The sequence below is a fragment of the Vombatus ursinus genome, unplaced genomic scaffold, assembly GCF_900497805.2.
Source record: "Vombatus ursinus unplaced genomic scaffold, bare-nosed wombat genome assembly UNPS02014167.1, whole genome shotgun sequence".
Lineage (NCBI taxonomy): Eukaryota > Metazoa > Chordata > Mammalia > Diprotodontia > Vombatidae > Vombatus > Vombatus ursinus.
In genome coordinates, this window is record NW_020953945.1 from 1,340,389 (window position 1) to 1,361,444 (window position 21,056).

At 56.0% G+C, this 21,056-nt stretch overlaps 1 protein-coding gene across 1 annotated transcript in view; it reads right to left on the reverse strand.

The window, feature by feature from the left end:
- Positions 1 to 634: 634 nt before the first annotated feature.
- The window catches only part of TBX1 (T-box 1), a 21,957-nt gene continuing 1,535 nt past the window's right edge, over positions 635 to 21,056 (reverse strand). The window contains exons 2-7 of the mRNA XM_027859381.1: positions 16,636 to 16,737; positions 13,586 to 13,757; positions 9,528 to 9,683; positions 6,499 to 6,566; positions 6,305 to 6,405; positions 635 to 4,304 (exon numbers count right to left, since the gene is read on the reverse strand). Coding sequence (XP_027715182.1) covers positions 3,838 to 4,304; positions 6,305 to 6,405; positions 6,499 to 6,566; positions 9,528 to 9,683; positions 13,586 to 13,757; positions 16,636 to 16,737 — 1,066 coding nt within the window. The 3' untranslated portion in view covers positions 635 to 3,837. The remainder of the gene's footprint in view (positions 4,305 to 6,304; positions 6,406 to 6,498; positions 6,567 to 9,527; positions 9,684 to 13,585; positions 13,758 to 16,635; positions 16,738 to 21,056) is intronic.

Here is a 21,056-nt window from a genome sequence, read left to right on the forward strand (position 1 = left end):
TGTGTGTGTGTGTGTGTGTGTGTGTGTGTGTGTGTGTGTGTGTGTGTTCGGTTTCCCGGCCGGCTGGCCAGGCTGTGTGCGAGGTGGGGTTTGCCCCCTAGAGGGCGCCTGGTCTCCGGCCACACACCCAGCGGCTGCCCTCTGTCCACTACCCACCTGCCCACTGCCCAGGCCCGGCAAAGTCCTTTCAGTGACTACTGAACAGCCACGCTTCCTCCCGATCCCATCTGATCCCACCCGATTCTCCGCACTGGGGTCCAGTCCGAGCCACCACCAGGCAGAGGGCCGTGACAGCCTGGGCAGGGTGAGGCACGCCAGAGCCGGAGGTCGGAGGCCCAGGCAAGGTCCTCCTCCCTTCGGCGCCTCCTGCTTCCCACCCTGCCCGGAGGAAGCACTGTGGGTAAGACCCCCAGGGCCAGAAGACTGAGCCGGACTGCCCACCGGGGGAGCCGGGGGCCCTGGCCCTGCTCCTCCTCCCTCGCCCTCCCTCCAGCCGGCCCCCATCCTTCCCTATCCCACCCCATCCCGCCTCGGTGGAACCCGAGCGTCCAAGGCCAAGGGCCTCGCCCACCCCCAGAGTCCAGAACCCGGAAGGCAGTTTTTGTTCAACGAAAAAGAAAAAACCAAAACGGAACAGCTTATAAATGTCCATGTCCGATATTTCGTCAATGGAAAGGTAACCGCTGTGTATCTACACGTATCTACACATATCTACAGTATCTACACCGTTTGCAGATATGCCTCTGGGGTTGATTTGCCTTTACTTATGCGGCAACTACCCAGGAAGAGGGGGCGGGGTTCGCATCATCTCTGGGAGAAAAATAAATATAACTTCATTAAACATTTAACCCAAAGCTTTGGCACTAATCTGTGTACAAAGAACGAGAGATCGATCCCACGGCAGCTGCAGGGAGAGACACCCCAAAGCAATGGGAGGCCAGGGGAGGACCCTCTGCCGCCCAGAGCTCCACCCACCCGAGGGAGAGGGGCTGAAGGGTGCTTTAGTCAGAAAGTAACACTTCCACAATCCACTGCAAAAAAAAAAAAAAAAAAAAACAAAACAAAAACAAAAACAAAAACAAACAAAAAAAACACCAAAAAATATCAAAGAAAATCCACACCTGGGAGAGCCAGCACACATGTGGTGGGGTGGGGAGCCTGGGGAAATCTTCAATCAGACCAGGTGGTCTTCCTCCTCCTCATCATCATCTTTTTTCCCCTCTGCCTCCAGGAGCCCAGAACCTTGGGACCTGAGTCTGTGGCCAGGAGATAGCACTAGCCAGACCCTGTGGGGGGCCTTGTGGCCAGAGGAAGGGGAGATGCTGATCAGAGGCCCTGAGATGGCAGAGAAGCAGCCTGGGGGAGGGGGAGGGGGAGAACCCTGGCCATGTTTCTTCCTCTTTCTACACAATAGGTCATTGATGGAGATGAACTCTCAGCTTTCTTTTCCAACCAGTCATTCTGTAATAAGGACAAGTGTGAGACAGTAAGGTACAGCTAGTACCCAGGAAGATAGCTGAAAATCACAGATCAACTTAAAAAGGGAATTTTGAGATCAGGAAGGCAAACACCTTATTTTTACAGAGGAGTAAACTGAAGTCCAAAGAAGGGACTGGTGGTGTGGAGGAAGGAGTGCTGGATGGAGAGTGAGAAAGCCCAGGTTCAAATCCAGCCTCCACTATCTAACCTAAGCGAGTCACCAGTCCTTGGGGGTGGAAGTGGGGCAGAGTGGTTCACCTCTAGGGTCCCTTTCTAGTCTCCACCTTGGAGCCTCTGAAGGGCCTGGCTCTTCAGTACAGGGTGGGGACTAGAGGCAGAATCAAGAGTTGGTTCAGAATTTCACCAAGAGGCCCATGATCCCCTTCCAGCTTTGGCCCGGGAATCCTAGGAGTACAACCCACTGTACCAAACTCGGGCTTTCCCCTAAATTCAGATTTTTTTTTTCCAGTCCTGCCCATAAGAATACATGTGTTCATACACAACCACAGAATACCTTAAGATCCTCTGGTCCAAGCCTCTCATTTAACAAAGGAGAAAACCAAGGCAGCAGAGACCTGAAACATAGACCAGGGTCCTAGGAGAGGTGGTGAGCTCCCTGCCGCTGCAGCTCTCGCAAACATGCTGCATGACTGTTTGTCGTGTCTGACACAGAAAGGATTTTCCCCCATACGTGGATTGGACTTCAATGGCCCCACGGTACCTTCCAGCTCCAAGATTCAATCATTTCTTGACCAAGACAGTAAGAAGGACAGCCCGGCACTGTGATCCAAAGGGCCCTGGATTACAGTGCTAGATAGCCAGCTTCTACAGCCAGTCTGTGCCACATTTTCCCTTTTTGAATAGAAGCTCCTTGAGGACAGAAGTTTTACCTTTGTCTTTCCATCCCTAGTGCCCAGCACAGGACCTTTAAGGTCTGTTAAGCCTCTGGAAAAGGGGGCAGATGGACTCCAGGCTCTCTGAGCTCTCTGGGCCTCAGTTTCTTCCTCTGTAAAAAGGAGACCCGTAGGGTATCTCCAGTATATTTTGTCTATAGCTTACTTGCATGTTGTTTCCCCTATCAGACTGTGAGTTCCTTGAGATCAGGAGCTGTTTTTTGCCTCTTTTTGTATCCTCAGCATTTAGCACAGCTCCGGGCACATAGTAACAAGCCTTCATAAAGGCTTGTTAACTGACTGACTCTAAGAGGAGGCAGGGAAACTATGGACTCTCTGAGCTCTCTGGGCCTCAGTTTCCCCCTCTGTCTCCACACGCTTTCTGCCGGCCTGAGGTCCGGGGGTTCGATCCCCACTTTCCCCAGGCTCTGAGCCTGGCACAGCTGCTCCAGTCGCTCGGCCCTTCCTAAGGGACAGCCATCACTTCTGCCAAGGCTACCACCTCCTTGCACAACCCGCCTGGGAGCTCTCCCTCTGGGATGCTGCTTGCCCCACACGCTGGAGGGGTGGATCCACAGCTGGCTTTCCCACCCGGCGCGTTGTTGGGGTGCCGGAGGGAGTCGCCAAGGCTGAGCTGGGACTTCGGGGACACCGCGTCTCAGGGGAAGAGGGGGTGGTGCGCTGAGGGCTGGAGCCCCTGGTCTTAGGAGGGCAGGCGGCTAAGGGGTCGGGACCACTAGGGACACTATGTCCCGCGTGGGAGAGGGAAGGCTCAGAGCTGGGCACCGGGAGGTGAGGCAGGTGCCGAGTGGGGCCCGCAAGAATGAGGCATCCCAGGGAAGGGAGGCTCACAGCTGGTTCCCCAGGCTTGGGAAGGGGAGGCTAGGGTGGAGAGGTTCCAGAAACGGGGACCCCCTCGGAAAAATGTGTAAGAGGGAAGGGGCAGGCAAAACCATCATCCTAAAAATGGCAACGTTCCCACTTCAGCATAAAAGCGCCCTCCGCGGACAGACACACGCTACAGAGCGGAGGGAACGCACACACCATGCGGCACACCGTGTGCGTGCAGCTTCAGGGGAGCTGCGGATCAAAAGCGGAGCAGGGCTGGACGGCTGGGGAGGGTGGGGTTGGAAGGGGCACCCTGCGGTTGGAGTGGAGACCTGGGGTGGGCGTCGGTGGGAAGAGCTTGGCTGGAGGGAGGCCCCTGGATAGAGGATGAGGCTGCTCTCAGAGAGAAAAGCTGGGCCACAGAAAGGGCCTAGGCTGGCCCTTAAGGTTGGGCCTAGACGGGGAGAACTGGGCCAAGCGGTTGAGCTGAGGCCTCACTTAGGGAGGGGAGACGTCTGGGGCTGAACCGGAAAGAGGACCCAGGCGTGCCAGCCAAGCTTGGGGTCGAAGGCGGGGGGCGGGATCCAGGCTGGACGGCGTCGCTGGGCTGGCCGGGGGTCGGGGCTGGGGAGACGGGTTATCTTGGCCCATAGTCGTAGTTGCCTGGAGCCCCGGCGGAGGAGTACATGTTGGCCGCTGCCGCTGCGGCCGCAGCCGCGGGATTCACGTGGTGGTGATGATGGTGGTGATGGTGCGGGTGCGGGTAGCCGTGACCCCGGATGCTGGGCAGAGGATAGGGCGCCGGCCGGCTCTTGGCCCCGAGGTAATGGTCGTAGGCGGCGGCCGCGGCCGCGGCAGCTGCCGGGTATTTGTAGGGGTGATGGTGCAGGGGCTCCGAGGCGCTGGGCGCCTCCAGGCGTAGTTCGTGGTGCGGGGGGCTCGGCCTACCTCCGGCGGTAGCCGTGATCTGCACCAAGCCTCCGGCTCCCGGGACGGGCAGTGCCGGGCTCAGCACCCGGGACATGAGCTGCTGGTGGGCCGGATCGGCGTGCAGAGGGGTGCCGCTGGCTTCTCGCTCGTACTCCCGCCGGCTCTCAGCAGCGTCTGCGAAAACGAACCAACAGTTTTGGTTCCTCGGATGGGAGGAGGGTGTCACCATTTTGCCCTGTCCTCCAGCCTGTCGCTAGTGGCCTCCTTTCTGACCTGGATCCCTCCCCTGAGCCCCTGCGCTCCCCACCCTTAGCCTGAAGACCACCGGTTTTCTGCTCTCCAATGCACCTTCTTCCTGGCCGGGATTCCCCCAGCCCCACTCCACGCCGTGCTGCGCCCCTTCCCTGAGAACCCCACCCACCCATCCATCCACACACACAGTGCGCCTGAGCCTCCTCCTACCCGGGGCGCTAGTGCACCCCTTCCCTGGCCGTGATTTACACCTCCCCCCACCTCCGGAGATCCACTCCCTAACTGGGAACGTCCTGCCTCCTTTGCCCCATCTTCCTGGGTTCCAATTTCAGCCTGGAGCCTCCTTACCCTGGACAGCAAGGCACCCTTTCTCTAACCCGGAACCTCCCTCGCCGGACCCAATGCACCCCATCCCAGCCGGAAATCTCTCTTGGCCTTCAGTACCACAGTTCAGCCCCTCCATGGCCCGGAGCTCCCCGCCCCAGCGCCCGTGCGCCCCAGGGTGCCCACTCTCCAGCTAGGATCCTCTCCCGGCGCACCAATGTGGCCCCACCCCAGCCTGGAGCACGTCGGCCCGCACTCCAATGCAAACTGTCGGCGAGCCTTCACTGCACCCCCTCATCCGAGAATTCCTTCCCGCCTCCCCGCCTCCCGCCCCCAGAGCGGGCGTGCGCACGCACTCTCCCAGTCCCCCCCTTCCTGCTCAGCTTTTAGCTTACAGCCCCGGCCTAGGCCAGAATTAACATTTCGAAAAGGACCCGTGAGCTGACTTTAGGGAGTGTGACTGGAGCCCCCGCGCTGGGGAGGCCTGGGGGAACACAGGGGGAGGGGAAGGGACGAAGATAGGGCTCGGTCCCGAGCACCCTGTGTGCCGAGGGCTTCTCGGGAGTATTCTTCCTCCCCCATCCCACCCCCGGCCTCCCCTTGTCGCCTCCCCTTCCCTAGGCGCTCGACCTCCCCAAGCATTTTTGCCTGAGGCGGGAAGAGAGGCTACCATGGGGTTAAAAGCAACGCTACCCCAGGGCTGAGACGTTGGGCGGGCGCACGTGGCCGCCCAGAAATGCGTTCCTAGACCCGACTATCCTGCCGGCGGAGGTAAATGGGGCCGGAGCGACTGACAAGTGTGTACACGCATGACTTCTCAGCAATTGGCGCTGCCCTAAACAAACACAGCCTCTCTTTATGGGAGCGGGCCCCGGAGCCGCCAGGGCCGCGGGCGGGCGGTGGCCATGGAGCTCCTGCTCAGCAGCAGCTAATGGAAAAAGGAACTCGCCCGCTCGCCCACCCTCCAGCTCAACGCAGGCGCAGACGCGCAGCGGCCACAGACTCCCTAAGGGATCTTTCCAAGGCGCCTTGGGGAGGCCCCTGGGTGCTGCGACCTTCGGAAGAGGGTGGGGGCGGGGCTAAAACAGTCCAGGGGGAGGGGTCGGGGGCCCAGGCCAGCGTGGGAAGATTTAAAAGCTGGAAAGACCCTTAAAGAGCATTTAAGCCCGCGCAGGGATAGTGGGAAGAGATTGAGGAATTCTGGTTCCTATTCCGGCTCGAACACTGATCGGCTGCACTCCCTGCTAGGGCTTTGTTACGTGGAAAGTGCTTTAGAAAACATAAAGTGTCAGATAATTGCGTTGTTAGCATGAGGCTGAGAGATGAAGTGATTTTCCCAAAGCCGCGCCGTTTAGTGTGAGTCGAGTTTTCTGGCCGAATTCAAGACTTTTCCGCCCATGCCACCCCCACCCCCGTGTCTTTTCGGGGCCATTCGGCTCCTGCTGTCGGTTAGAAGACCCCGCCGGTCTATAGGATTGCTTGTTTCCACCCTAGCAGGGCAGAGGGAAAAAGTCAAGACCAAGAAAGGGCAGACCAGGCCCACCAGCGGGAGCTGAGCATGGAGACGGGGCTGGGCACAGGGAGGGCGCCACGCCTACCTTTCTCAGCCCCGTTCTGCTGGGCCGGCGACGCCACCGGATTCCGCGAGCGGGCGAAGGCGCTCATAAGAGGCAGCGTCCCTGGCCGGTGGGTACGAGGCCTGCAGCGGGAGACAACGGCCAGGAGGTCATCGGGCTGGGGTCCGCTCGGGCCCCGCGGGCTTGGAGGGGGCGTAGTTGGGGTGGGCACTCACCAATCCTCAGGGTCGCAGTCCCGAAAGCCTTTGGCGAAGGGGTTGCTAGCGATCTTGAGCTGCGTAATCTTCGTAGGGGGAGGGGGGAGAGAAAGGGAAAGAAATGAAGTGGGGGTGGCCCGAAGGAGAAGCCCTTCTCCCTTTCCTCCCCTCCCCACCAACTTCCCGCCTCCACCGATACTCTAAGATCCGAGGACGTAGAGTTGGAAGGGGCCTTTGGGTTCACCCGACTTCCCCATTATACAAAGAAGGAAACCGAGGCCCAGAGAAAGGGAGGGACTTGTCTAGCATTATACAGGAAGTAAATTACTGAGCCAAGATGCTAACCTAGGTCCCAGGACCTCAAACCCTGACTGCGCCAATTACCTGTGTGAACTAGGAAAATCACAAGCTCCTGGCCGGCCAAAGGAGGTTTTGAACTATTGATTTCTGAGGTCCCTTCCATCTCTGTGACGTGTTAAATGTGGTTCTGCCCCGTGCTTAGATTTCCAGGGGGAGGGGCGACAAAAAGACCTCCCCCACCTCAGTTTCCCCAGCTGTCAAGTTCCTGTATAGCCCTTGTCTCCCCCAGTTAGACGGGAAGCCCGTCCACGGAGTGACTGGGCTTGTCAATATCACCAAAAGCTTCCACAGTCGCGGCGCTTGGAGCAGGCGTTTCATAAATTGCTCGGTGACCGGTTCCTTGGTTGGCTGATTGGAGTCTGAAATCCCTTCAGGTTTTTAGGGTTGGGGAACCTCAGAGACCATATAACCCCCCCCCCCCAATATGCAAGGGAGTCATGTGATCGCACAAGGTCACACTGCTAAGCCACCCAGGAGAAGAGGGAGATGCTAAGACTCAGTGATCACCACTCCCAGCAGAACTTGGCCCAGGACAGAGGCGCGCAGAAACTGGGCTATGGACCGAGGAAAGGGTCCCCCTGAGCGTGTACCGCAGGGGGACAGGGAAAGGAGAAAGCCCCGGGAAGGGCACTGCTCGTTACCCGGAGGAGCGGTGTCCTCGCTGGATAAGAGGAGATGGCCCGATCAAGGGCCGGGGGAGGGGGGGGGTACAGCAAAAGCTGAGCGGAGGCTAGGCTAGGCTGGGCCTCGGGGCTGGAGGGGGCTGGAGCTGGGGGCTGCCTGGGGAGCCACGGGGGCCACGCTGGGCCCATGGGCAAATCCGCGGATAAGGCATGTGATTGCGAGTTTCCGGAATGGGTTGAAAAACAAACTTTAAGCCGAGCAGTGACAGTTCCAGATTTAGAGGTCAAAGTGATAGAAAGCAGGGGAGACAAAGCAGCTGTCCGCGGCCGTCAAAGGCCGCCAGGCCAGCCGAGGCGGCCCGGGAGGGGCTGCCTCCTTAAAGGGCCAGCCTTCTGTCCTGCCCATTCTCCTGCCCTGCCCGGTGCAGCCTCCTGCCCTGCTCAGCCCTCTGTCCAGTCTCTTGCTGTATCTAGTCTCCTGCCGAGCTCAGCCTTCTGCCTTGCCCTGCCCTGCCCAGCCCTGCCCAGCCGGGACTGGGGCCTCAGCTCCTCCACGTGCTTTGGGAGTCTTCCAGGGAATCAGTGCAGAATCTTTTCTGTTGTTTTTCTCTGCCCCACCGGGCCTCTGCCTTCCGTTTAAGGCTTGGTTAAATGCCTTCCCCCCCCCCCACCAGCCCCCAGCCCCCCGTCTAGCGAAGGTGTGACTGTGAAATAGAGACACTACACAGGTGCAGGTTGGGTCTGCCCTGGAAGTTTTCAGGAAGAGGATCTGGGCTTGGATCCTGAGCCCCTCCCGCTGAGTTCCTGTGGTATTTGGGACAAGCCCCCTCTCCTCTCTGGACCTCAGTGTCCCCCTCCCTAAAAATAGCAGGTTAGGCTGTCTTGGACTAACTCGAAGACCCTTTCTACCTCTCACTCTTGAGCCGTCTTCTTCCTAGGAAGGGCCACCTCTCAGCTCAGGAGCTCATTTGGCCCGCCTGTTCCGGATGCTGCCTGGCCTGGAGGACCTGACAGAACTCAGTGCCAGAGCAGCAGAGAAGCCCAGGGCTCTCCTGAAAGGGCCTACAGCAAACGGGCGCTCAGGACCCAGAGCCCTCCCTCCAGTCCTTTCCTTTCCAGCCTCGATCTTCTCTTTCCTCACCTAGGGACCAGGTTGCCAGCGGGGAGCGGCCCAGGCCACAAGGGGAGAAGAGGATGGGGCTTAGAGATAAGGCCCAGGGCAGGGGCCGGCTTTGCCCAAACAAACTTTGAGTGACACCTCGACCCCCTACGTCAGCAGGTGGAGAACCCGAGTAGAACCCGGGTTCAGACCCGCTAAGGAGGCCCCTAACGAGGGGCTGGAGGAGATAGGAAAGCCGGCTGCTGACCCAGTCTGATCTCCTCTCCTTTCTCAGAGAGTCTGGCCGCACCAGTCCCTGCAACCCAGCTGCTCTGGATTTTTAAATAAATGTTTGTTATATGACTGACTGGGAAAGAGGCAGCAAAGACAGGGATCCTCTGTCCGCAGCCAGACCCAAGCCCTTCGGGTTTGAACAAACCATTAAGTTCTCGTTTCCTGTACTTCGCACTGGGGTTCGAGGACTAGGGAAAGGGCCGAAGTACAGGCCTGAAAATGGGTCTGAGCCCGCCTTCTCCAGCTGCCCTCCCACCAGCCAGGCCTCTTCCCGAAGCTATTTCCTTTCTCACTTAAGTTCCTTTTCTTTCCCCACCCGCCCCCGGCTTCTTTCCTCTCGCCTCGCCCCTCGGGAGACTACCCTAGCCGGGGGCCCTTCCTCAAGTCTGGGAACTCCAGCCGCCGCTAGGAAGGAGGAAGGCACCAGCCGGCCGGACCAAAAGAGATAGACTTCTCCAATGAGGCCCAGGCTCGGTCCTTCGGCCTCCCCTGCCCTGAGCCGACCGCTGACAAACTGCTCAGGCCCTAGTCTGGACCTGGGGCACCCACTCAGTCAAAGCTGCTACCCAGCCTTAGCTTCCCCTGGGAGCTTTGAGAATCGCTACTCCACCCACCCACAACCCAGCAGCACAGCCCTAGAGCCCTGGCGGCGCGATCGCCCGGCCCCTCACCCTGTGGTTCTGGTAGGCTGTGACAGCTGTGAAACGGGTCTCCTCGAACACGAAGGTTTTGAAATTCTCCTCGGCGTACTTCTCGCTGTCCTTGCGTGGATCCACGTAAACCACGTGGAAGCGGGGTTGGTATCTGTGCATGGAGTTCAAGATGATCTGAATGACAAGATGAACCATGGGTCAGATCTCCAAGGGTGGCCCGGCCAGAGGCTGGGGACTGGGGGACTAGCCTCAGGGGACTGACCAAGACAGCGACTAGCCTGGCAGGGTGGCGGAGGTGGGGGGGACGGAGGCGGGGGTTCTCGAATCCACAGAAGGAGACCAGAGTTCGAATCGCACCTTTGCTGCTCACTTGCTGTGTGACCATTGGCAAGTTATTTCACTTTTGAGCCTCAGTTTCCCCATTTATAAAATGAGGATGACCTTAGAGACCACATAGTCCAACAGCTGCAGAAACTGAGGGGTTAGATGACTTGTCCACAGGCGCTCTCTCTCTCTCTGTCTGTCTGTCTCTCTCTCTCTCTCTCTCTCTCTCTCTCTCTCTCTCTCTATCTATATATAGATATATCTTATATATGTATTATATATACCTTATATTATATATTGTATTATATGTAAATATATAAAATATATGATTTGTATGTATATATATAATTTGAACCCAAGTTCTCTGCCACCAGACTCAGCACCCTTTTCATAGAATAGTGGGTCGTGATTAATCCCGTAATATCTACCCCCCAGGGATGTGAAGAGCTAAGGAGGCCATGTAGGGCTCTCAGCTGGGGCTGTGCTAGGCTCTGGAGACACCAAAGATAAAAGCAAAAACAACTAACCCCTCCCCCTGAAGTAGCTTAAATACTGGGAGGAGGGAGAGAATCAAAACAAGTGTGAAAGAATTCAAGCAAAAACAATAGCATAGTGAAGGGGCTCCGAAGACTCGCGTTTCCAATCTCTCCTCTCCTGCCTTCTTACTAGGTGGATGACTTCTGCCCCTTCCCCGCCCAGGGCTTCAGTTTCCTCCTCGGTAAAGTGAGGGTTCTACTAGACATCCCCTCCTTCACCTGTTCCTAGTCCTGGCCTCCTCTAGCAGTCTGGTGAAGTCCATGGACCCCTTCTCAGAATGATCTTTTTTTTTTTTCTACATTTATAATAGAAGGGAATGCTTGTGAAAGTCATGATGATTATTTTTTCTCCTCCAAGTTCACAGGCGCCCTGGACTCTTTCCACGGGTTGGTGGACCCCAGGTAAGGAGCTTGTGCACTAAACACTCTCCAGGTTCCCTCCTAGCTCCTAGAATCTTGGGGGAGTTGGAGTAGAAGTAATTGAAGCCTGAGTGTATGGAGGAGAGACGCTTATTGGTGCCTAAATTCTCCGAATAATATCTTTGCTTCCGGGTGGAGACAGCTCCCGGCAGAGACAAGCCTGGGCCACTGCCCTCGGCTCGGAAGGCACAAATGAGCTCGATGCGCGCGAATTTGCTTAGGGGTCCTAAAGGTTGGCAGCCATATTGTCTCGAACTCTGGAAGTGATGCAATGAAGCCCCCGTTGTCCACACCCCCATCCCTGCCTCCCCTCCCTTCTGGGTCCTAACCAACGCATTCCTAGCCCCTGGACGCTGCTACCCGGAGACCTGTGACGGACGCGCCCCAGAGTCCTCTCTGAGGATTGCCAGCGCCGAAGCACTCCACGACCTCCCAAGAGCTATCATTTTTTGTGGGGCTCCGACCAAGCGGAGTGAGGGAGGGGGAGGGGAGATGAGCCGAGCACATCACTGCATCTCCCCAACTCTTCAATCCCTGTACGCTTCAGCCCATTCTTCCCACCCCCACCCCACTACCCTGCAAGCCTCTTCTCGCTACTCCTGCCTTCTGCGGTGGTGGAGGTAGGGTGGGAGACGGGTAACTGGGGTCTTCCAGGGAGCATAGACTGAGGACAATGTCTCTGGGCTGCGGTGGCCAGTGAAGGTGGGCAGGAAAGCGAAAGAAAGAGAGGGGAGCCGAGGAAAGGGTGCCTGCACCGGTAAAATGAAGTGTGGACACAGTCTAAGACACAGCCCGAGCTACCAGCGAGAGAAAAGGAGTTATCCGACGTAAAGACTCCACTCCACCGCCCCTCCCTCCGCTCGGAGTCAGGAAACCGGGTTCTGAGCCTAGTCTAAAATTCCGTCTTCGAGGGGCTCTTGCGATCACCCTGACTAGCTGTGTGACCTTGGGCAAATTCCTACCCCTCTCTGGACTTCAGTTTCCCCCGGCTGAGGAGGCTGGGTTAGAAAGTGCGCCAAACAGCCTTCCTCAGACCCCTACTTGCTCCTATCGAAGTGAATGGGGCTCCCTGGGGAGATGTCGCTGGAAACAAAATTTCGAGAAAATGTCACTGCAAGCGGCATTTCCCCCTCAAAATATCGTCTACTAAAGCTTGGCAAAGACAGACTTCTCCGTCACCTTCCCCAGAGGTGGGCTGATTGTTCAATTTGGAACGTGAATTTTCACCTTGGCAATGGGCAAATGCTACAAAGCCAGACTGGAGGGTTGCTTGTTTCGTTGATTGTCTGGACTTTTAAAAGTGACAGTGAAAATGCCAATATGCAGATTAAAGTGGGTCCTGGGGATTTTTTTTTTTTTTTAAAGAGGTGAATGTTAGGCTCTGGTGAAATCCCACGTGCAACCAAATTACTGATTTCCTGGGGTCGGGTACCAAGGGCAAACAGGATTTGAATTTCCTCACTTTGGGTCTAAAATGTTCCTACTCTCCAAGCCTCTCTGTCTCTCTGTCTCTCTGTCTCTCTGTCTCTCTCTCTCTCTCTCTCTCTCTCTCTCTCTCTCTCTCTCTCTCTCTCTCCCCCTCCCTCCCTCCATATCTCTCCTTGCTGGGGAGTGGGGTGGAGAGTTAATCTATATAGCCCTTTTCTAGTTCTGATATTTCTTGGCTGGACACTTTCTCTGGGGGCACTTCCAGGCCACAGTAGGCCTGGGGAAATGGGTCAAGCCTTCCTAAGGAGCCATAGGGCTTCCCTAACCAAGCATCAGTAACTCGCCCTCTCTATCCCCCCAATAGCAATAACAGCAACTCTTCGAATGCAACAACAGCTCAGTAAAAGGCTGAGCCTCCAAGGCAGGGAAGCCTGATGGAACTTGACACACTGGACCTGAACCGGGCTTGCCCTCTTTGTGGCCCAGGCTCTTCTCTAAGGCTATTGATTGCAGAGCAGTTGCTGATCTGCACTGGTGGAAGGACTTCTTCCACTGGGAGTTCCTCACATAAATGAAGCCATAGTTCTGACAAAATAATCATAGTTGTAATAGCTCTCATTTATGCAGGCCTCTCAAGTTTGTAAAGCCCTTTGTAAGTGTTATCTCACTTGATCCGCACAACAACCTTGCTAGTGGTTTTTATTATACCCATTTTACAAATAAGGAAACCAAAACGAAATGACTTGCCCAGGGTCACGCATCTAGCAAGCATCAGAGGCAGTCTTCCCAACTCCAAATCCAACACTCTATCTGCTCTGCTAATTACCTGCTAGCTCTATTGCAGCCCAGCACATATCTCATGTCCACAGAACACTCAATGAAAATGAATGATGGCAGGTAGCAGTTTATCCCAGGGCTGATTTTATCTGCTTTCCATTCCACAAAAGGAGAGAATAATAACACCCCCTATTACCATATGTAGCCTTTTCAGCTTTACAAGTAACTTTCCCCATGATGAGCCTGTGAAACAGGGAGTCTAAGTATTGTTATCCCAGTTTTACAGCCGGAAAGGGTCTCAGAGAGTGTCTTACTGGAGCTCAGCTGTGAGGAAAAGTCAGGAGGCAGATGGGGCCGATGTCACTATGCTGCCCTTCCCCCACCCTAGTGACTGGGGTCTGGAGGAGGAGCCCCTTCAATCCGGCCAGAGTTAGAGGCTACCGTCCAAAGACAGAAACAACCGCAGCCGCTTTCCCTTTTTCACTTTATCCAGTGACTGACATCAGAACTCAATGCTGTCCTGACTGGAGACGCCATGAAGGGAGAAGTGGGCTACTAGTGTGTGGGAGGAGGCGGGGCAGGGTCACTCACATGGCCATTGTCATCCAGCAGGTTGTTGGTGAGTTTGAGTTTGTCAAAGGACACGATTTGCTTCATCCACTGGGCGCCCTTGGCTGGGGAGTCTGGGTGGTAGTGGACCCGGCCTGGGGTGGCAGGGTCTGCCTTCCCTGCCACCAGCCATGATGAGCTGTGGAAGGCGTACCTAAAGCCACAGAAATACAGCAGGTCAGAGCTCAGAAGAACAAAGAATGTCCAAACTGGAAGAAATATTGGAACACAAAATTTCTGAGCCAGAAGGGACCTTAGAGTATAACCATAGGAACATACATGCAGAGCTGGAAGGGGCATCAAAGGCCATCTAGGCCATTTTACAGATGAGGAAACTGAGGCATGGAGAGGGGATGGGATTTATCCAAGGTCACACACAATACAGAATATCAGAGTTGGAAGGGACCTTAGAACATAAGAGTTTAAAAACTGGAATGTGAGTATGGAAGGGAACCTTAGAATAGTAAGTCCAGCCCTCTCGTTTTTCCAACCATGGCTCTCAAAGGCAGAGTCGGCTTGACTCAGTACTCCTATCTGACTCCAAGGCCATTTTCTTTTAGGCTACTGGTTGCCTCCTAGGGAGGCAGGCGGGCAGACCTAGGGCCCTTCTGAGAGGAGTAGGTAGGTCCCGCTCTCCTCAGGCCTTCTACAGAACAAAATGCTTCCCGATTCAGGCAAACGGCCTTTCTTCACTGCCCCAGGTCCACTCAGGTTCGGAGCCCTGAGATCCGGACCTGAGCCTCTCACGTCAGCTTCATTCACTAACTCTGGTTGCTGTCTCCCTGTCTCTAGTTGGACAGAAAATCCCAATTTTCTCTGGAAAAGGGAAAAAAACTCCCAACAACCCAGCAATGTATGATGGAAAGAGCCCAGGTCTGGATTCCAGTCTAATGCTGAGACCCAAATGTAAGAGTGAGGACTCTCTGGGTCTCAGTTTCCCCACCTGTAAAACGTGATCAAGTGGGGCTGAGTGGAAAGACCAGTTGGCCTTTACCGCGTCTCCGACGTTCTCCTGGACCCTGACAGCTGATAAGAAAGAGGGGTACTCTGGGGTGGGAGTCGAGAGCTGGGGCGCTAAGGTCGGGCGTGGCTCTCTCTGGGCCGCCCGGAGCACCTCGAAGGCCGAGGAGACAAAGGACTGGGCGTGTCCCCATTAGCATTATTAATTGCTATTAATTGCTAGGTTGACTGAGTAGGATCGCGATTCCAATCTATTTCTCCCCTGGCCCCACCTTCCCCAGGCTTTTCGTGTGTCTGAACACGCAGTTCAGGGAAGAACGGGAGGCCGCCATCTCTTCCCCCCCGGTAATTGAGGCAAATGGGTTTATTGCTTTAATTATCCAAGTAATTGCCTCCGTTTTCAACTTCGCTTGGGGAGCAGAGGCAGCCTGAGAGATAGGGCGGGAGGGTGGGCCAGGAGACTGATTTCTCAAGGTCCTTCCATCTTCGAGTTTCCACATAAGGTGTGTGTGTGTGTGTGTGTGTGTGTGTGTGTGTAGCGTCAGAGTGAATCTGAGCATGCAGGGATGTGTGTTTGAATAAGAGTGTTCTTATACCGAATCTGCCACGTTGGTATGTTTGAGTGCCTATCATATGAAACTGGATATGGCTGAGTGAGTGTGTTTGTGTCCTAGGGAAGGAGTATGTGGGGATAAAGGAAGATGTGTGAATGCAGGAGGCTGTATTGATTAGATGGAGCAGTGGGTAGGTTTATTTCCCATGGGACCTCGGTGGCTCAGGGGCTGTGCTGGGCCCGGGGCTGAGCACGGAGCCCTTCCTTGGCCTCCTTCCCCTTGGAAAATGCGTGTGCGTGGCTGCACTATGAGAAGGGACGTCCGTGCATGTCTGCGTGATCTGGGGTGAACCCGTATGCCTGTGCTTGGGCTGGTGGGCGCCAGTCTCGGAAGAGGAGTAATGGGTCCTCTCTGGTGACCTTGGAGCCCGGAGGAGGGCCAGGCTGCGGGAACCACCTAGCAATCAGCGTGGCTGTCTTTATTGCCCAGGTTAATTTCCCCAGCGCTATTAATAACTATTAATCATCCTCGTCATTCTCAGCCCAATAACCAGGCACTGCCTAACCGCCTGCAGGTGAATGCCCGCCCCGAAGATTTGGGGCAGAGTGAGAACTCCCTCCCCTCGGGGGAAAGGTCAAGGTTTTGCTTCTCCTAGAGACAGCCTGGGCCTCCCTGTTCCAAAACACACGCACGGGAACCATACACACAGGAAACAAAATCAGAGAAAAAACCAACTCACAGATGCACACACAACGACACGCGCGCGAATAAAAACTATAGGGGGAAAAACCCCCAGCGAAATCAAGGCACTGGAGAAAATGTCCCAGAGCCATATACATTCCTGAAAACTAGAACAAAAGACGACCAAACTGTCTTCGTCTCTATCTTGTCCCGAGGACAACGAAGCAGGAAGAAAACACACGTTCACACTCGTAGAATAAACGCACAACGAAAAACGACGACACAGAAATGCCCGCTCGAAGGAAAGCCTCCGAAACAGAACCCTCCGGGCAAGCTCGCAGAGATAGGTGCCCTCTGACAAGAGGAGACGGACGGCCTGAGGGAACCCACGCTCAGCTGGGAGAAGCAACGCGAACAACAGGGCAAAATCCCGAAAGGACTCCCCGACATTCACGGAGGAAAGCGCGAGACAATGGTGTCCTATGCACACCCTCCCCAAGGACACGGACACACGCCGTCGCACACGGGCACGCTCACATCAGAAGGCGCCCACACTCCCGACACTCACTCCCATTCATCCATGCAGACTCACACGGACTCTGTGCCTCTCCAGGCGAAGGCCCGCACGCACACATTTCGTTCATGCAGGTTCATCCACACACGTGCAGGTACACTCATTCTGAAGGCACGCACACACGTACATATCCATGCAGAAACAGCCGTCACATACTTACACGCAGGTTCCTCCGCAGACAGTGCAGGCTCACGCACACTCCTGCAGCAGGGCTTTCATGGATTACCCGCCTCCCCCTAAAAAGCCCACGCACGTGTACTCACCTGTACCGTTTATCGTCCACCGGCACGAAGTCCATAAGCAGCATATAGTCGGCCATGGGGTCCATGCCGAAAATCTTCACCTGGAAAGTGGGGAACATGCGCCTGCGGGGGGGGGGGGGGGGGGGGGGCGCGGGGGTCAGGGGGGGGGGGGTGGGATAAAATCGCAGCGGTCAGTGGAGGGCCGGGTAGGCCAGGCCAGAGGATCCCCGAGGGCCCAGAGGGCAAGTTCCAGGGTCCCTGTTGGGGGTACAGGCCCTGGCCCTTCCAGCCCAGCTCCCCCACTCCAGTCCCTGAGGGGGCAGGAAGAAAGAGGGGGCAGGGGCCTTCATTTCGGGGTCCCAGTCCAACCCGGGGGACTAAGAGCGACTTCTGCCCCGGCCCACGCACCAAGGACTCTTTCCTTGTTGCCGGAGACCCACAAGACGTAGCTGTCACTGGCTCTTTTCCCTGGCTTTTCTGTTAATCAACTTCCCTTTTCTCTGTGTCTCCGTCCCTGTTCTCCGCCGGCTTGTCTGTCTCTGGGTTGCGATCCTGTCTCTCAGTCTCTGCCCGTTGTGTCTCTTCAACAGAGTCAGCGGTGCTTCCGAAAACGATTGAAATGCCTACTGGATTCTCGCTCTCTGTCTCTGTCTCCCTTACCGTCTCGGGCTTTCAGCCTTGCTTCTCTTTTCTCGGCCTTTGTTTCTCGTCTTTTTGTCTTTCAGATTCTATCTTGTCCCCACGCTTCAGCCTCTCCCACTTTCTGGCATCTCTTTATCTCTGCTTTTTTCCTCTCTTGGTCTCTCTGTCTCTGTCTCTCTGTGTCTCTCTGTCTCTGTCTCTCTATCTCTCTGTCTCTGTTTCTGTCTCTCTTTTCCCGCCCCCCCCCCTACTTCCCCAGTCTCTGTTTCTCGGTTTCTATTGTCTCTCTCATTTCCCGCTCTCATTCGTCCTTTCCCTACCCAATTCTCCGTCTTTTTCTAAGGCCCGGTCGACCTAGACAAAATTTACGTCAATAGATCGCACCTACTCAAGTCCGAGATTCTATTTTAAAACGCAATCGATTTGTGTCTAAGGCCAAGTCTCCGCTGAGAAAACGAACTGGACCGTCAGGACCCCCGCCCCGCGCCCCCCCCCCCCCCAGCATTTCTTCTGAAATACTCTGGAAAACGAAGCCAACGAGTTCTTGGATTTTCCGATAATTGCGTCGAAAGTCCCTGAGCTTGCCCTTCGTGCAACTGTCCCCCTCCATTAACACCACTACTACCGCCCTCTCTCCAAAGAGCGATTTGATTTCGACTTCCCCGGCCAGCGACTCCGAGGCCATAAGCACCGCTGTTGGACTCTCCCTCACCCCTGGCCCCGATTCTTCTGCAGGCCCCGGACCTGAGGCTGAGCACAGGCTTCCTGGAAGCCGAAGAGCAGAGCTGAGTCTGCGAGGCAAGGACTCCGGGCCGCTCCCCTGTACTCGTAAACCTTGGCTGGCTTCTGGGGACCCGGGTTTCCCGGCTTGCTCCCAGGTGTGTCTACACTTTACTCCTCAGCTCGGGAAGTGCCCTCGGGCCGCCAGATTGCCTTTGAGAAACAAACAAAACCCATTCGTCCTGTGTTGGGGGAGAAGGGGAACCCCTCGGAAACTACTGAGAAGGGCAGGCCTGAAGTGATTCAGATCGTCCAAGCAAAACTCCGATTACTTTGGTTTGCCTTTCTTCTCCGGATAATTCCAGGAAAAGCGGCTTTTGGCTTTTCCAGATATTTTCCGAATAATTGTCTTAATTACCAGCTTCGATTTCCTAGTAGAGACTTGGCCTTTAGAAATAAATTGGAAGGGGTTTGGAAATAATCTATAGAGCCCGCTGTTTAACACAACAACCCGGGAGGCCGGAAGTTTTCCTTAGATCAAAGATAAAGTAGTGTGAATAGGTTTGCCCCCATTTTACAGAAAAGGAAACTGAGGCCTAGCGAGGGGAAGTGGCCCCTGTTATGCTCAGGGCATAGGGACCACCTAGTCCAGGAGAGCTGGGGCCCTTCAGTCAGGTTAGGCCGTATAGACACGTCCTCTGAGCCTACCAGTTCTTTGGATAATTGGAGGAGGGAAGATGAGGGGCTACCCAATTAGGACCTTTTCTCCCAACCGGACAACAGAGCCAATAGGCGGTGCGGGATTGGGTGGATGAGATTTCGGTTTACCCAGATCCGGGATAACTGTTTGCCTGTGTGGCCGTGAAGTGGCCTGCAAGCCGTTTTGGGGCCCTTGGGTGAACACTGAGACTGAGAACCTTTAAAAACCCAAGGAGGGTGTCAGTTCCAGAGCCCGGGTAGACACGAACAGCAAGCGGCAGCTCCAGAGGGGCTAGGGAGGGTACGGCCTAAAGATAACAATAATCCTTCCCATTCCTGTAGGGTTTAGGAAACTCTTTGGGAGAGATGAAATGAGAACAGGACTTCTTAGTCCAATTTGGCAACTGAAGACACCGAGTCTCCGAGAGTGCATATAGCTAGCCCGAGATCAGGCGATCGTAGGAGCCGGGTTTTGAGCCACGAACCCTTTTGGCTGTGGGGCGCCTACGCCTCTCCAAATGGGTTCCAGCTCCTCTCTCCAGGTGATCCGGAAAGCTCTACTGAATCCGCATCGGCTCCCCCGGACCGGACCTCGCTCCGGCTTCCCTCCCTCCGCCTGCCTCCTGCCTCCTGCTGACCACCCCTCCCGGTGGCTCCCTGGGACCTGGGCTGTAAATAGGAAGTCTTCTCTCCCCCATCCCCTCCCAGCAAATCCCTGGCCCTTCAAGATGCCCCCACCCAGGAACACGGCTGGGAATCAGAAGCCAAGGAAGGCATTCGCTGGGACCCCGGAGCTCGGGGCTGGGCAGATAACAAAGAGATTAAACGGGCTGGCCAGCCTCCCGGCCAGGTGTCCTTCAGGCGCCCGCTGGGCACCCCGGGACCCCTCCCAAACTGATGCGGGCTCCCCTCCTCCTGCCAGCACCTCGAGCCCGGCTCCCCAGCAGCCCTGGGCAGACCGGCTGCTGCCTGCTCCGCGGTCTCGCCTCCCGCCTCCCGCCTCCCTCCTCCCGCCTCCCGGCCCCGGGCCTGGGAATCTGGGGAGGCCGCAGAGGGGGGCATTCCGTGGGGGTCAGGACCCCAAACGCTGCCGCCTTCATTCTCAGATGGAGAGAGGGAGAGCGAGGACGCAAAGAGGAGCCCGGGCTCCGCTCGGGGCCCGCAGTTTCGTTTTGTTGTGTCTGAGGCGGAATTGGTGTGCGCCTGTGTGTACATTAGACACAACCCAAACACACGCCTTTGTCTGCTGGTCAAATACAGTTGCGTGGCAGAACTCGTTTCCTAGTCCGCTCTCTCGCTCTCCCCCCTCATTTTGTCTGTCTGCTCCGGAGCTCCGGCTTCGTCTCTGTCTCTGGGCCCTGGGGTTTTTTTCCTCACCTCATTTTGTCCCCGTCTTTCCCTTGGTTTCCTTGTCTGTCCTCCTCTCTCTGCCTCTCCCTCGGCACAACTGTCTGTTTTGTTTTCTCTCTCTCTCTGTCTCAGTAATTGTCTGGTCTCTTTCTCTTCTCTCTGGATTTACGGTTTTGTTATTCTCCTCTGGCTCAGTCTTGGTATCTCTGTTCCTGACGCTGTCTCGTCTCCATAAACAAATCTATACCCATTGGAAGGTGCCACACAAAGTAAAGTAAAAAAGAACTTCAAGATTCCATGCCTGGTCTGCATAATTCGGGCTAAGACATCTTCTCTTGCCACCTACAGATAGTGGTAGCTAAGCCAAAGCATTACATTCTGATGTAGGGTTAAATTTGGGCTTTCTTTGCCTCAACAAGGTGGGTCATTCGGCATGGCCTCCTCTTTGCCCTTGTAGACAGAAACTTTGACTCTCCCAGCCACACACACCCCGTCCCAGGGGCTCGGTTCTGAGGGCACCAGAGCTGAGTTTTCCTGAGGTCCAGACCCAGCCGTCTGGGTCTGTCTCTGTCCCGAGCCCAGAAAGGCCTTGGGAACTCACTGGGCCTCTCCTCCTGACCTGAGGGTTTGCTCCTGGCCCTGGGGCCTACTCTAAGCCTCGGCCTGACTGGCAGCAAAGAACTGCCTGGAAATCGGGCCCTCGGCCACCTCGGTGGCCGTGAGGCAGCTGTCTCTCGGCCTAGGCCCGGCCCAGGCATAAACTGGAAACCGGTCTCTGATCACTCTATTAAGAGCCTCAGGAAAACCCTCTTCAGACCTATCCTGCCTGTTCTTCCCTCTGCTTCTCCGACCCAGAGGCCCAGCCGTGGGACCCGCCTCTGGGCTCGGAAGCGGCTGGAACTCAGAGAAGACAGAGGGCAGGGAACTCGCGGAATAGCCGCAGAGTCCGGCCCCGCTGCGGCCCCAAGATTCCCTTGTCTCAGAGTCGGGACTCCCTGGGTCGTGGAGCGGGGGGGGGGGGGGGGGGGGGC